We start from the raw sequence: 17,036 nt of genomic DNA, 5'->3' as shown, positions 1-17,036 counted from the left end.
TCCCACGCTGCCATAACTATTCTATACTTACTGTCACATACAACACCCTCAACCTAGGGGATCCACTGGCTAAACGATCATCTAAAAAATATGACCCGTTAATACCCATGATGACTACATGGTAATAGGATCGAAAATAAGTAGGTGTAAATGTGGAAGCTAACAAAGCAAACCTTGAAAGATCACGAGTAAGAAGACAACGAGAAATATACCAAGAGACACAAAGATTTAACGTGGTTCGGTCAATCGACCTACGTCCACAAAGGAGATGAACAATCCACTATAAATATGAGAGTACAAAATACAGAGGAAAACAACCTCAACCAATTCACTCGGAATACATAGGAGGTTCACACAAGTGATAACATATCAAGCTTGTGACCCATAAATTCTCCCCCTAATCAAAACTCTCAAAGCCTTTAAGACTACATTGTGAATACTGATTGAGTTAGAAGGAATATGTCTATATTTATAGAGTCCTAAACCTTTTCCTACTAGAAAAAGGATTAGTCAATCCAAAACCTTTTTCTAAAACGAAAACCTATTTATGGTAAAAAATCAGGGCAAATAAAACCCAACAAATCTCCCCCTTGGCCTGAATTTCTGAGAAAATAAATTTTTCTACCTTCTTCACTTAATCTTCAACAACTTGCTTCACATCTCCATAATCTCCTTTACAAAATTTATGTCTCAATACAGAGAACCTCTCTGAAACAATTTCTCTAACAAAAATCTTCACTATTGTCAAAAATGTTGCGGCTAGATCTACACCCGCCAAGATGAACACATCTTTCTAACCTGGTTCAATAATCGGTTATCAAACCACCAAACCTGACTCCATCATTGAATCTAACTCTGATACCACTTGTTAGGATCGAAAATAAGTAGGTGTAGATGCGGAAGCTAACAAAGCAAACCTTGAAAGTTCACGAGTAAGAAGACAACGAGAAATATACCAAAAGACACAAAGATTTAACGTGGTCTTTTGGAAAAATTTAAATTATGTGGAAAAAGAATCACTTACTTCCAAATCAAGAAAAATGAAACGGCTCTAGTGATATAATATCATCTTTGTCCACATGTAGCATTAAAAGATGTTCCACTTCTTGCAAGTAGACAATCAAGATCCAACTATTTTGCATATGAAGTTAATTTTTAAAACAAGGTAAACCAATGTAAGATAATAGATCAATGCAGCAAAGCGATATTTTTTTTAGTTTGGCAAGTGCTATAATGGAAAATAGGAATAAGATATCTCGAGTTTGAATCATGTGAATGAATATTTACAAGTGGTTGAACAAAATTTGTCAAGATGATATGTTTCAAATAACGAATGGTTAAATTAAAAAAAGAAAAGTTTGTTGTAAGTGCAAAACAATTGAGATCATACTTTGGGAGCTTGAGGAAGTATACAAAATGCTTGAGGAAGATTGAATTTAGCACATAGAACAATATTATGTATCAAACCATCAAACTTGAGGATTTACAATGACCATTTAGCACATCTCCCTCTTTCTAACTCTTTTCACATGTACTTTCTACATATCTCTATACTTTTTTGCATTTTTCTATCAACTATTATAGAGAAGGTAGGAAAGAAAGGCCTGACGAAAAGGACATAGATTAAATTTGAAAAAAAAACATACAAAGACAAGTTTAATTTTCCTGCTACTATTTTGAAGTTGCTAACTATTCTGAATCTGGAAAGCGGACACTAATTCTCTCCTTAATTGATGTCCTACAGGAAGGGCATTTGTCCATTCCTTTCTTTTGGTGAAACACATTACAATCTTCACAAAGGACTTGATGTGCACAAGGGAGAAAAACAATTGTTATCTGCTCATTCATACACATAACACATTCCCTCTCTACATTTAGAACATTAGAGCCAGAACTTTCTGCAAAAGCTGCTAAACCATTTGTCATTTGTGGAATCCCTCGTTTAAGTGCCTCTATTTTTGATCTTTCAGATTGGAATCTCAACTGAGAGATTTCACTCTCACACTTTTGGATATCTTGTTTATACTTTTGCATGTTTATCTTTACCCTTTCTCTAAAATTATCTCGCTGCACTTTTCCGTGAACACAGAGTTGTTCTTTTTCAGCTTTTAGGGAGTCAGCTTGTCTTAGAAGCCTTTGTTTCATCCGTTCCTCCTGCTTCAATAGGACCTGAGAATCAAAATATATAAAAATTCATTTCTATAATAGAAGAAATATCAAATAACAAGTGCACTATCAATACGACTATAGAAGTGAATGCTTGAACCACTATTACTGGAACGATAAGTAAAAGAACAACTAGTCATTAACAACCAGAAGACTCTAAAACACTAACTATATTTGTAAAAGAATATATTAATCAACCAAACAAAAAAATTTAATTACTAGAAAAAAATACCTTAAACTGGTCCACAACCTTGTTGGTTTTCTCTTGCTGTTGCAGTAAAGAAGCTTTTTCCTGCTTGAAAGTAGATAAATCCTTCTCAAATGAGTGTTTCTCCATGTCTGCGACTTGGCACTTCTTTATTGCCTCCTGCTCCTTTGCTAACGCATTGTTCTGGTTCACCGCATTCTCACTAGTGGAGAGCATTAAAGCCTCTATATCCTTTTTTAGTCCAACATTATCCATCTCCAAAGTTTTAAGAAGAGAATTAAGTGTCTCACTCATGGACTTAGTATTCACCTGTGCTTGCTCCATCTCCATAATCCTTGCCATGGTGCCTTTCTCCAACATTTGCTTTTCTTGGTGAACTTTTTCAGCATCTTCTTTTTCTTGCCTCAACATTTTAAGCTCAGCCTGGTCCTGAGCAAGCCTCCAGGTAGCCTGCATTACCTTCTCATTTGCCCAATCAGACCACCATTGGAGCTCTTTCTGTAGTGATTTCAAATGGGAAGTTCGCAACAATATAATTTCATCTCTCTCATTTTGAGGGACATATTTCCCCAGAGACTCATCATAAGGGATACCAACATAATAATCTAGAAGCGTAGAAGAAATAGTTGTGTTGTCTAGGACCTTTTTGCTAGACGTGGGCTCCACGACTAATGAATCCAGATCCTTATCATTTACATTAGCTTGCATAGGTTGTAGTTTGGAGGTGTCACTTGTAGGTGTAATGGATGAAGAATGGCATGGACTATCATAACTTGCTTTTTCTAAAGGGTGATTGTTTTTAAAGCAAGTTGATGCTTTGGAGCGTGAATTCTTTTTTGTTGCTCTAGTAAATGATAAGTTCACATTCTTGTCCAAAACTAAACTTTCACAGGCATTCATGTTTACCTTAATATTCTTGCTCGTACGACTTCTAAAGTTCTTCTCAAACTGAAATGTATTTCTCCTACACAAATCCTTCTTGGAATTTAAGGAGTTTTTACCAGTTCCTGATTTGTCTTCTAAAACTGGTCCTTTAGATTTAGCCTCTGAACAAGGTAAGAAACTTCCTTTTCCTTTCTCTGCTTGACAAACATTTGAATTTTTAGATTCATGTTCTTGAAGGGTTTCACTAGCAATAGGAAATTTGGATTGCCAGGTTTGAGAATTTGGGGACAACTGCTGTTTATCCGAGTTTGATTGAGTATTATTGGAAGCCTCTGTCTTTGATCGGGGAAGATTCAAACTAAAAGAGCTATCACCTAGACTTTCTTGACTGCGTAACTCAACCAGATGATTACCTTTCATTGTAAGTGCATGCATCGGATTCAAGTCGAATATTAACAGCCACCACAATGCTTCCACAACTGGAAAATATGTCTTAATCTGCCTTAGCACACATACCATCTTTAGCAATGTGTAATTAACCAAACTCGGTAAATCTTCAAATACAATAGATTTACTAATATCGAAAACATTTTCCCTACTCAATACAGCCAAGGCCCCATCAACAACATTTGAGACTGTGTCTTTTCTTCCATGATAAAAACCACTCCGCATGATAACCCATTCAGCAATTTCTTCACTATATCCATATTTGACAATCCTCTTGACTGCAATCTGGAAAATTGTGGACAAATTATGGGTTAAAAGCTCCAGAAGTAAAGTAGTTATCATATTCTCCCAATCTGTATCTGGTGGCATTTCCCCTTTTTGTTTTGCATCAGACTGAGGACACCCGCCCTTCAATGGGTTAATCTCAACAATAGTGTCTCTTTCCGGTGCTTCATCTAATAGTTTATATTTATGAAATTGCGTTAGACATGACACTGGTGAATTAGTAAGAGTTTCTAGAGGAAGCTCAGATGCAGACTTTCTCTTATTCATGCTTCCTTTTTCCTTGTCTAAAACCACCAACGACTTTTCATTGACATCATCATTGATGTTATCATCAATCATGTTTATTGTGTTTTCTATGAGTGTTGTACTTTGATCAATCAATTGTCAAGCCAAAATTTTTGGTCCTGCAACAAAAATTCATTCAAGTGATGATATAGGCGTGTTGGGATTATAAGTTAAGATAACACATAACCACAACAGAGAATTAGGGTTCCCAAATAAAAGGAAAAACCCACACTGCAATGTTTATTTCATAGGCTAATTAACAGAAAATAAAATTGACTCCAGTGAACACGATTAAGGAGAAATCGTGTATGTGTAACTCCCAAAGACAGGCTTACATCAATAAATAAAAAAAATTGATTCTGCAAAAAGATCACTCAAAATGAATGGGGGTGGGGGTGGGGGGTGGGGAAGGGGGGACAAGCATCAAAATTTCCAAAAAAAAGAAAACAATGTAGTAATCAAAGATGAACACAGAAAACCTCAAACCTCAAATTCTATCAAGAAACCCATAAAGAAAACAATCTTTTTGAAACCCAAATAAACACATCGCATAAATAAAATCAAGAAACCTGAAAAGGGCTCATACCAAAAGTGAAAGAAAATGGATTGTTTACACACACACACATATATATATATATCAAGAATGCAACTAGATTTAACAAAACTTCAGTCCAAAATCAAAATGGTCACTCACCAAGGGTTTGAACGGGCAAAATCAAGAGAGGGTAAACTCCATTGAGCACAAGCTATGAGTAGTCTTTTGTTTGTGGTGCTAACAGTGATATTTGGATTCCTTATATAGAGACACTGACTTGATGGTAATTACGGTTAGGTACATCATATTTAATCTCTAACTCATTTATAATTAATGGAATTTAAAACTCTTTTCAATTTTCAAGGGGTTTATTAAATAGTTATTGTGAAAATTCTTAAATATTGGGCATGTATGTTGGATTTAAGTTAAAGAAATATAATGTATATCCAATTCATAGAATCTAATGACTCTTACTTGAATATTTCAAATTAAAGTAGTTATAGTAAGATGACATTGACAAAATGAACTTATTTTTTCAATGTTGTTGTAGCACATTAGTTTTTTAAAATTGATGATACAAATATCTCATTACTCATATTGATTTATTTCGATTTTGACATAATTTTACAAAAATATGTCAAATATTTAAACTAAATGATATAATTAGTAATTCCTATATTTCAAAATACGGAAAAAGGGTAAAAACTACTCCTAAACTATAACAAAAGGTTTAAAAGTATCCTTCATCCATCTTTTGGTCTAAAAATACCCTTTTATTCACCTTTTTGACTCACTTATACCCTGAAACTAACAATTTTATCTTTATTCTTTAATTTAAAAAAATATTTATTACGTATCATTCTCTTATTGGATAGTATAAAGAGCTCACATCAATATTACTTCTCATTATTTGTCCAAACCAAAACAATATACCTCTTAAAGATCCCAAGTTTCTTTTTAAATAAAAATATATTGTAGTTTTTTTATTATTGTAACATCTCACAACTAGACACGACTATAAAAGAGTTTAACATCTAAAAGTACTTATTTTGGAAAGAATAAGAAATTTTGGAAACTTTAAGTAAGTTAAAAAGTAAGTCTTAGGTCAACTTCAAACGACCATAACTCCGAATTTAGGATGAATTATTAGTAAGTTCCATATATGGTTGGAAAACCATTATATTAAAAATTCCAAACATCACCTAGTTTGCGTGATTTCGATATCGTATGAGTGAGTTATGTCTTTCAGAAGGTGAGATGTTGGGTTAAGGAAAGTCCAATCCGGATTTTGGAGGGGCGAAATTGTCTTTTCCTTACCTAATCAAATTAATTATTTTTAGGGGTTTATTGGGGCAAAAACTAAATTTAGTTTAGCTTGACAAAAAATAAGAATTACGCTTAGGGCTTGGAGAAGAGAGAAAAGAAGAGGAAGGTAGAGCGAAGTCAAGAATTTGCAAAGAACGTCTAGTTTTTCGAGTGGAATCGTCGAGGGTGATCCCTATAAATGTATGTTAGATCATGTAGTGTTGGGTCTGTTCACCCACACACCAAACATGTTTCATTTAAGTGATTGGTGAGTTGTATACATGTTAATATGTGAAGTTCTTGAAAAACATTGTCGAATTGTTGTTGGTTGAGTTGTTGAATAACTAGTGTTGATTTGATTCGTGTTTCTAGGTTGTTTTTTTTTGAGTAAAATATACTGGGTATTGAGGGTACTAATGATCCTAAATGTTTGAGGAAAGAACCATGAAAGTTTAGAGGGTTTAGAGTAGGGGTGTACATAGGTCGGTTTAGTTTAATTTTTTATTTTAAAAAATCTAAACCAATTATGTCGGTTTATCAAATCTAAAAACCAAATCAAGCCATATAAAGTTGGTTTTTTCGGTTTCAGTTTTAGTCGATTCTTTCGAGTTTTTTTGATTTTTGTTTTTTTTTTGATTTTTTACAACTATACCATACTTGTAAAGCGATAAACATTTTTCACTTACCTGTGTGATAAACTAAACTTAAAAAAAGTTAAGTGAATAATTTTTTTTGAAAAGACTGTCAAATTCACATGAGTGCAAAATATTTTTTTTTGAAATATCAACGTTCATTATGCTAAACTCAAATGATTAAAGGCTAGATGCAAACTGAATATAAAAAATATTTACAAAGTAAATTGTTAACTTCGAAGTTCAATAACTATAAAAATATAATTATAACTTCGGATCTTAACACAAAATAAAATATTTACAATTTTTACTTGTCCAAATTTGAAATAAAATAGATAAACATTGAAAACTATAAACTAACTTAAAAATATATTAACAAAGTAGATTATATATATATATATATATATATATATATATATATATATATATATATATATATATAATATTTACAAAATTTTACAAGCCCAAATTTGAAATAAGATATATAAAATTGAAAACTATAAACTAACTAAAAATATACCAACAAAGTTGATTATATGTATATAATTCTCTCTCTCTCTCTCTATATATATATATATATATCTATCTATCTATCTATCTATCTATCTATCTCTCTGTCTGTCTCTCTGTCTCTCTAATTCTCTCTCTCTCTCTCTCTCAATCTCTATCTCTATCTCTATCTCTATCTGTCTATCTGTCTATCTGTCTATCTATCTATCTATCTATCTATCTATTCTATCTATTCTACATATCTTATCTATCCATCCATCCATCTATCCATCCATCCATCTATCACCAAAGTAGATTATATGTAAATAATTTTTTTATCTATAAATGAAATAAATTATGTATATATATGTGTGTGTGTGTGTGTGTCTCGGTTTGATTTTTTTTCTAATACCAAAACAAAACCAAGAGTGGACGGGTTTTTTTTTCAATCGCCAAACCAATCAAACCAAACCACAAGTCATTTTTTCGGTTTGGTTTGGTTCGTCGGTTTGATTTGACTTAATGATTCGGTTTTGACACTCCTTGTTTAGAGATTAAAAATGAAGGAGAAAATTCACGAAAACCTGGGTACAGGGGTTGGGGCGCCACACCTCACATAGCCCTACAGGACAATCTGTGTCCGTAGGGCCTTGGGGCTCCGCGCCACACGCACACACACACAATTCATTTTTTTGTTTTTCGGGTTTTATTTTTCTAAATACGAAACCAAACTAAAAAACCAAAAAAAGTAAATTATAAATCCAAAACCAAAATAAATTAGAATTTGGTTTGATTTTTTGGTTTAATCCAAATAGTGCACACCCATAGCTACGACCGTTGATCTGCTATTTTTTAAATGAGTTGATCTTTTAAGTAAAATTATTTGTGAAACTTTTTCATTGTGCGCGCTCACACATACATTTTCATTTTTTTCGGTTTTCATTTTTCTAAATCCGAATCCAAACCCAAAAAACCAAAAAAAAAAGTAAATTATAAATCCAAAACCAATCTAAATTAGAATTTGGTTTGGTTTTTCGATGTAATCCAAATAGTGCACACCCCTAGCTACGACCATTGATCAACTATTTTTTTAATGAGTTGATCTTTTAAGTAAAATTTTTTGTGTAACTTTTTCATTGAAAATATTTCTGACAAATTAGCGAAAAAATTAATTTAACAATTTTTTTATTTATTTTAAAAAGGAAGATAAATATTGTGGAACTATTAATATTTTTATAAAATTTATTATTTAAAACAAAATTTTAAAAAATAATATTAGAGCAAATACAAAAATTGTTAGATTTTTTTAAAAAAATTGGGGTCTTGAGTAGAGGTATATATTTTTTTTTGATTTGAATAGATTATGGAAAAAAATTAATAGAGGTGAGATTTTTATTATCCTAGAGTCATTCTTTGATTAAGTTTTTGTTTTTTATAAATAGTTTGAAAAACCTCGTTTTTGGGGGTAGACTCTTGGTTATTAGACACTTTTATGTTATATTCTTTGTGAGGAGATTATTTTGATTATTACACTTTGGATTGTTATACTTTTCTCTGGAGTTGATTGTTGGTGATTTTGTCGATTAATTAAGTAAATTTCTGGATTTTATTCTTTCTCATTGAAGTAAGTGCATGAATTCTTATATCATATATATGAATATTGTGATTATGACTATGAGTAACTAAACTACATAACTAGGGTTGTGGGAACCATAGGCGAATAATGATGTAAAACCTAACTAAAATAACAATTCTAGAATATTGTCTTGCATGTATTGATTATTCTTTCGCTTAGAATTCTTTTTAACGGATGGCCATCGTTAAAACTCGCCTTAATGCTACTTGCCAGACCAAGGAGGTAGATAATAGGAAAAGAATTATCAACATAGATTTAGTGTATACTATCTACAGGCTAGTATTGATTGGTACGAGGTAATAACTTAGTCAAATATCGAATACAATGCTTAATATGAGGTAAAGGTAAGGGTTAGTATAGCAGCACACGTAGCAAGACCAAGGTGCGAAGTGACATTTTCTAGATGTCGGACCAAGGATTTAGAAATACATAACTTAATCACTTTGCATGCAAAAAACTAGGAAAGAATTGTTATAGTTAGAATTATCAAGTTAGGAACCTGTGGGGAACACGTAAACCCTAGTTACTTTAATTAATTGATTAAACTCCAACATTTGAATCTATTAGTTGTCTACTTTGATTTAGCTAATTATTTTCATTCATTTAGAAATAAAAATCCCCCTTTTATTGTCTTTGATTTACAAGGAAATAATTGACTAAATAGTAGTAATAATAGATTGAAGTTAAGTCTGAACTATTTTCCTCGTGGGAACGATCCTAACCTCATTAGTTGAGTTCTTTACTTGATACGACTGTTTTACTTCTTATTTGAAAAGTAAGTTTTAGCGTATCATGTTTATTAAATAGTTATTATGAAAATCCTTAAATATTCTGTATGTAAGTTGAATTTAAGCCAGAGAAATAAAATGTATATCCAATTCATGGAATCTAATGACTCTTTCATGGATATTTCAAATCAAAGTTATTATAGTAAGATGACATTGACAAAATAAACATATTTTTTCAATGTTGTTGTAGCAAATTAGTTTTTTAAATTGACGGTACATATATATCATCACTCATATTGATTTATTTTGATTTTCACATAATTTTACAGTAATGTGTTAAATAATAAAACTAAATGATATATTAGTACTTCCTATATTTCAAAATACGAAAAAAGGGCCAAAAACTCCTAAACTTCTTTTGGTCTAAAAATACTCTTTCATTCACCTTTTTGACTCACTTATACCCTTGAAACAATTTCTATCTTTATTCTTTTTTTAAAAAAATATTAATTATGTGTCATTATCTTATTGAATAGTGTAAAGAGCCCACTTCAATATAATTTCTCATTAACGGCTAATATTTAATTAATTAAATTAAGATTTTAAACATGATATATATGATTAATAATTTATTATGTCATAATCATAACAATATATTATCTTGTTCATAAATACATTACACACATTTTTCTCTATTTTCCAACTTAAATTTTCCCTATGCCTACGACCATTGATCTGCTATTTTTTTAATGAGTTGATTTTTTAAGTAAAATTTTTTGTGGAACTTTTTCTTTGAAAATATTTCTCACAGATTATTGAAAACAATTACTTTAACAATTTTCCTCAAGTATATTTCCTTGAACAACTTTAAGTTTATTCTTTTAACTAATGCTACAACAAACATAAAAATTAAGGAACTCATGGGTCTGTGATTTATTTCACATTTTAACATAATGTCCCTTAAAGCTATTTTTTGGATCAAATGATATCATGCTTCTATTTGTTTGAGCTGAGTTAATAAAGTATTATTATGAGTTCAATTGGTTATGGTTATTTGATCTAGAATTATATCAAGTTTCAGTTTTTTATGTCAAAAGTTCTAACACCAACCAGTAGCAAATTTAGTTTTTTTTTTCATTTTCATGCTATTGTATCTCTTGTTTCCTGTTGCTTTAGTGTAATTCTTCAAAAATAATGAAAGACAAATAACTGACATCCTACTATAAAGGAAGACACCGTTAATGCAAGGCAGGCAATTCAAACCTGATTGAAAAACTCATGGAACAAAAAATCGAACATCACTGTTAAAAGAAATATGGTCTAGAGTAATCAATTTCACCATAACTATCAACAAAATTTTTAACCCAGTAGCTATAATTTAATGGGAAAACCCCACAAACTGAAAAATATATCAAATACCGACAATAACTCAGATCGAAGACAAAAGAAGAGATTCAAGAAGAAAACCTCAAAATCTCAAACTTGAAGTTTCTTATGCTATAACCTCAGTTGAAGAAGAGAACCTCCAGTAGTTGAAGAAGAAAACATCCAGTTTTTTTTTTCCAAATTTCGCAAGAAAGCTTTCAGCCTTCCATTTCCTTAGATTCACAAGAGGTTTGAAGAGAGAAATGTGTTTAGATTTGAAGAAAAAGTGGGTTTAACTTTGCCCTAAAATGACAGACATGATTTACCATAAGATTCATACTGTTGACACCTAATTTTGACTCTCCCCGATAGGAATTAATTGACGAGCTTTTTAATTCTCAACAATTTGAAATAGTTAGATCTTATGAAGTTGAAAGTGTTGGCGAGTCATTTTAAATTAATTTTATCGTTTTTGCATTTTCTTAGATAAAATGCATTGATTCACTTAATTTTGTATATGTTTTATGATTATCCGAAAATCGCCTCAAAAAAATATATTGTCTTAATTGAATAGTGACTGGTTAGTTTAATTATATAATAATTTATATCTTTAAGCTAACCAATTTAAAATTAAGTTCATTATTGTAAATTTCGTAGACTTTTAAGTGGCTCATTAATTAATTGATGTTGATTCATCTCTTACATGTTTTAACCGATTTTGTTTTGTTTAATTAAAATTTTCAACCAACCCTTCCATTTAAACCCATCTTGAAACCAAAGTCCGGTCCACTTGGCAGCAACCCAACTAGGGGTGGGCATAAACACCGGAAAACCAAAACACCGAACCGAAATTTTTCAATATTTCGGTTTTCGGTTCGATATTCGGTTTAATTTTTTGGATTTTCGGTATTTCGGTTCGATTTTTGGTACATATTACTTTGAAATTTGGTATTTCGGTTTAAACTGAAATATTATATTATAATCTATAAATTATATTATATTTAATAATTATTAATATTAAATAAAAAATTTTTAAAAAATAAGAAACCCTAAGTCCCTAATACCCTATCATTTTGATTTTTGACTCTTCCTCACTCCCTCATCCTCTCCTCTTCAGCACTTCAACAACTCTTCTTCCTCTTCTTTTCTCCTCTCCTCTTCAGCAGTTCAAGACTTCAAGTTGTTCAACAACTCTTCTTCCTATTCTTTTCTCCTCTTCCTCTTCTACTCCAGCCGGCATCCACCGTCCACCAGCAGCAGCCAGCCGCCCAGCAAAGCAGCAGCAGCCGCCGCCCAGCACAGCAGGCAGCAGCAGCAGCAGCCGCCCAGCACAGCAGCAGCAGCAGTCAGCCGCCCGCGACAGCAGCAGCCAGCTGCCCGCGACAGCAGCAGCCAGCCGCCCGCGACAGCAGCAGGCAGCAGCCAGGTGCAGGTATGTAATTTGTTTTCTGAATTTCAGTTGTTCTAATTTATTTATTTTTTGACTTTTTTCATTTTTTTCTGATTTTGTTTTTGTTACTAGTTATTGGGAATTTATTGTGATTTTTTATATATATATAGATGGCTGAACAAACATAATTAAATTTGGGTGTAGCTAATCAAAGTCGAATAAGTATGGCTGATTCTACGGATAATACACCTAGTAATAGCAATGATTTGTCGATTGGTACAGAAATAACAAAAAAAAGGAAAGAAATGGATCCTAGATCTCTTGTTTGGCAACACTTTGAAAAGGTTTTTGAAAATGGTATATTAGTTAAAGCAAAGTGCTTACATTGTAAACAATATTATGTTGCCAATACAACAAGAAATGGAACAAGTGGACTAAAACAACATTTGAATTATCGGTGTAAAGTGTATAAACCTCCGACTGTTGCACCCGGTATTCAAAAATTATTAAATATTCAAAATAACAATTTAGAGACTTAGAAATTTGAGCAAGAGGTATGTAGGAGAGCTTTAGTTGAGATGATTATTTTGGATGAACTACCTTTTAGTTTTGTTGAAAAAGAAGGCTTTAAGAAGTTTATGAGTAAAGTCCAGCCTTTGTTTCATATTCCTTATCGTAGGACTATAACAAGGGATTGTTATGAACTTTATGGTGAATTGAGAATAAATTTGAAACAATCTTTAAGAGAAATACAATCAAGAATTTGTCTCACAACAGACACATGGACTTCAGTGCAAAGAATCAATTATATGTGTTTGACTGCTCACTTTATTGATAAGGATTGGGTGCTTCATAAAAGAATATTGAATTTTTGTCCTATCACTAGTCATAAAGGTGAGCATTTGGCTGAGTCTATTAGTAATTGTTTACTTGATTGGAAGTTGGATAACGTTTTTACTGTTACGGTTGATAATGCCTCTTCAAATGATGTGGCAGTTTTAGAGTTGTCCAAAAAATTAGATATGTAGGGAACTAATTTGATGGAAGGTAAGCATCTCCATGTGAGATGTATGGCTCACATACTTAATCTAATTGTGCAAGATGGTTTGAAAGAAATTGGTCCTTCTATCAAAAAGGTGAGACAAATGGTGAAATATGTTAGATCATCTTCTTCAAGGGCAAGAAATTTCTTGAAATGTGTTGAAACGCAAAAGATAGAATGTGATAAGATGTTGTCTTTAGATGTGCCTACTAGGTGGAATTCCACCTATTTGATGTTAGACACAGTAGAAAAGTTTGAGAAGGCTTTTGAGAGGTTTGATCTTTATGATGGTAATTTTAATTCTTTTCTTGCTACTGATGTTTGTGAAGATGGAAGTATCGCAGGGTCAATTCAATGTGAAGATTGGGTTAATGTGAGGAATGTCACAAAGTTTCTTGAAAAATTTTATGAACTCACTTTGAAAGTTTCAGGTTCACGGTATGTTACTTGTAATGTTCATTTTGAATATATATGTGAACTTGATGCTTATTTGAAATTATGTATAGCAAGTGATGACCTTGATTTGAGTAAAATGGCTTCGGGAATGAAAGAAAAATTCAAGAGATATTGGCGGACTCCTGAAAAAATGAACAAAATGATTTTTATTGCTTCTGTTTTGGATCCTCGCAATAAATTTGTCTATGTTAGTTTTGCTCTTGAAGAATTACTTGGGGAAGAAACGGGAAATGTAGTGAATACGAAAGTAGAGGCTTACTTGAGGGATTTGTTTGCGATATATGTAAGTAAGTATGGAAAAGGTTCCAAAAGTCAACCATCTTCATCTGACTCATCTGATTCTTCTGGTAGTGGTATTTCTCAAAATATGTCCAAAAATTCTTTGAGAACTAAGTTGCACATGAAGAAACAAAAGAATGATTCCGGAAGTTTAGGTGTTAAATCTGAGTTGGATAAATATCTTCTTGAAGACCAAGAACCTGAATCTGAAGATTTTGATATTTTGAGTTGGTGGAAAGTTAATTCTCCTAGATTTCCAGTACTTTCACAGTTGGCTCGAGATGTATTGGCTATTCCTATGTCGAGTGTGGCATCGGAATGTGCATTTAGCACCGGTGGTCGAATTCTAGATCCCTTTAGAAGTTCATTGACTCCCAAATGTGTGCAATGTCTTATTTGTGTCCAAGATTGGCTTAGACAAGAAACCAAGCCTATTTGTGTTGAAGAAAGTTTGGAGTTTCTTGAAAAAATTGAACTTGGTAAGTCTTTTTATTTTTTATTTATTTATGGAAAAAATAAAATACTTATTGTGTTGTATCTTGTATGACATGTTTCTTTTTATTAATTATAGAGATGACATATAGTGGAAGAAACTCTTCCATTGTTGATCTATGATTGACTTGCAAGCGGTGAGTTTAATACATCATTTATTTAATCATATCATTTTTTAATCTTAAAAGTAGTATTCTAAGTTTCTAATATTTGATTTTATCTTAAAAGGTCCAAGGGTCAAGACAATGAAGAAATAATTTTGTTGGCACGTGACACTTGAAAGTTGAAAGCGATCTCATGGAAGAAAGTCAAGAAACTCATTATTGTTGTTTGTTATTGTTGAAAGTAATCTCATGGAAGAAGACAAAAAGTTCAAAATACATTGTTTGTTGCTTATTATTGTTTATTATGAGTTCATGAAAGACTTTATTGTACTTGTTAGATTGTTATTATGTTGTATTTGTGAAGACATTAACTACAAATCTACAATGCAACTTTTGTTTTAGTGTCATTGTGAATTTCAAATTGTGTGTTTTAGTGATATTGTGAATTTAAAATTTGCGGTGTTAATGCCTAATGACGTATTGGAGATTTGAATCATTGATATATTGAAATTTGGTAGTAAATTAGTAATGCACTTCTTTGATTTATTTTCATTTTTACTTTTTAGCCCATTAAGTTGAAAAATCAAACAAAAAATTGAAAAAATTGTAAAGTTTAAAATTTTAAAAAGCCCACTAAACAGGCCCATTAAAAAACCGAAATAAAAAACGAACCGAATTAATAAAAATCGAACCGAATTAACAAAAATCGAACCGAACCAAAATATTTCGGTTCGATATTCGTTACGCAATTTACAAAAACCGAAAACCGAAAAAATCGAAAAAAAACCCGAATCGAACCGAAATACCGAATGCCCACCCCTAAGCCCAACATTCAAATTCAAATGGGCCATTTTACTCCCAGACCCATTTTCTTAGCAGCCCACCAATATGGCCCCAAATCCTTTCTTCATTTTTTTTTGGAAAATTACATAGGATGGCAAACATCCTTAAGTAATTATATAATAAGGATATAGTTTAATTTATTTACTTTCTATGATTATAGTTTCTTTTTTTTTTTGCCATAATTAATGGGACCCATCACCTATTCCTAAATCAACCGTAAAAAATCTTTATTTTGATTTTATATATAATTTTATACAAATCAATATTATCTCTCCTATTTATATTCCACCCCTTTCTCCTATAATCACTCCTTCTATCCAATTTTGAATTTCAAACAAAAAAAATCACTTTCTCAATTCAACTTTCGCAGGCAACCCCTAAAATCTAGGTGTGTATCAATTGTTTTTATTTTTTCATTATTCAACTTTCATTATTCAACAATTGTATATGTATGTTGTTAACAATGTCATAGCTAGAGGTATTAAAATTGTCGAAGAAAGAACAAAGAAGAAAAAACTAACCAGTGATTCAGAGGAGAATGAATCTAAAATTGACGGATCCGAAGAACATCAAGATCATGAGGTAGTGGCTTAAAACACAATTTTAGATAGAATATTTTGTTACTTATGTGTCGATATACAAAAATTGTTTGTTTAAGTAATGTTTGTATATTCACATAATTGTATATAGGATATTGCATGTTTAATACACACATGTTTAGTTATATGTATCTTCCCTTAGTTATATGTATACTCCATTAGTTATTGTACGGATCTGTATATTCGATTAGTTTATACAGATTCTTTAATTTATGTATATAATGACTAGTATACTAAGTTAATAGGGGGTAGTAGTGAATTGTATCTTAAAGGCTCTTTTTTTTGTTTTGTATATATATACAAAAATCAATTGTATTTTGTTATAGGAATATGCCTAATTTATAATTGTATATTATAATTTATATTTTAGTAGTTATATACAAAATACTGGAGTTAAGTATATATCAAGTTTGTATATTAATGTAGTGTATACAAAGTCGTTTAGACAAATTACAAAGTATATAGGGGGTTGTATATTAAGGTAATATATACAAAGTATTATGAAACAAGTCTTAATTGTATATTTTATTAGTTGTATATCAATTACTAAAGTTAAGTATATAGTGGGTTGAATATTAGGGTAATGTATACAAAGTCTTATGAGGCAATATCTATTTGTATACAATTATTTAATTTTCTATAGAAGAAATTTGTTAAAATCACTCTATAATACACATACAAAATTATAATACATTATACAAATTCGTCGATATATACAAAAAATTATGAACCTTAATAAAATATTGTATATATAAACGTTACACACTCAAATGTAAAAACAGATTTCAAGCTTACTATATATACAATTAACAAATGAATATTATACAATCAATTTAATCATTAATATTTTTTTTAAAAAAAACTT

At 31.2% G+C, this 17,036-nt stretch overlaps 1 protein-coding gene across 1 annotated transcript; it reads right to left on the bottom strand.

The window, feature by feature from the left end:
- Positions 1-1,689: 1,689 nt before the first annotated feature.
- LOC101262750 (putative E3 ubiquitin-protein ligase RF298) lies at positions 1,690-4,330 on the bottom strand. The gene is made up of 2 exons (XM_019215615.3): positions 2,399-4,330; positions 1,690-2,169 (listed from the first exon to the last, which is right to left on the bottom strand). The coding sequence occupies exons 1-2, from the start codon at positions 4,328-4,330 to the stop codon at positions 1,690-1,692; spliced, it is 2,412 nt and encodes an 803-aa protein (XP_019071160.3).
- Positions 4,331-17,036: the final 12,706 nt, after the last annotated feature.

The sequence above is a fragment of the Solanum lycopersicum genome, chromosome 9, assembly GCF_036512215.1.
Source record: "Solanum lycopersicum chromosome 9, SLM_r2.1".
Lineage (NCBI taxonomy): Eukaryota > Viridiplantae > Streptophyta > Magnoliopsida > Solanales > Solanaceae > Solanum > Solanum lycopersicum.
The sequence above is the reverse complement of the archived record's forward strand: the minus strand, read 5'-3'. Positions and strand labels throughout refer to the sequence as shown.

Excerpts from the sequence above, each read along its gene's own strand:
- LOC101262750 (XM_019215615.3), bottom strand. The coding sequence starts at position 4,330 with ATGATTGATGATAACATCAATGATGATGTCAATGAAAAGTCGTTGGTG. Across the intron at positions 2,170-2,398 it reads AGGTTGTGGACCAGTTTAAG|GTCCTATTGAAGCAGGAGGA; the intron begins GTATTTTTTTCT and ends TTTGATTCTCAG.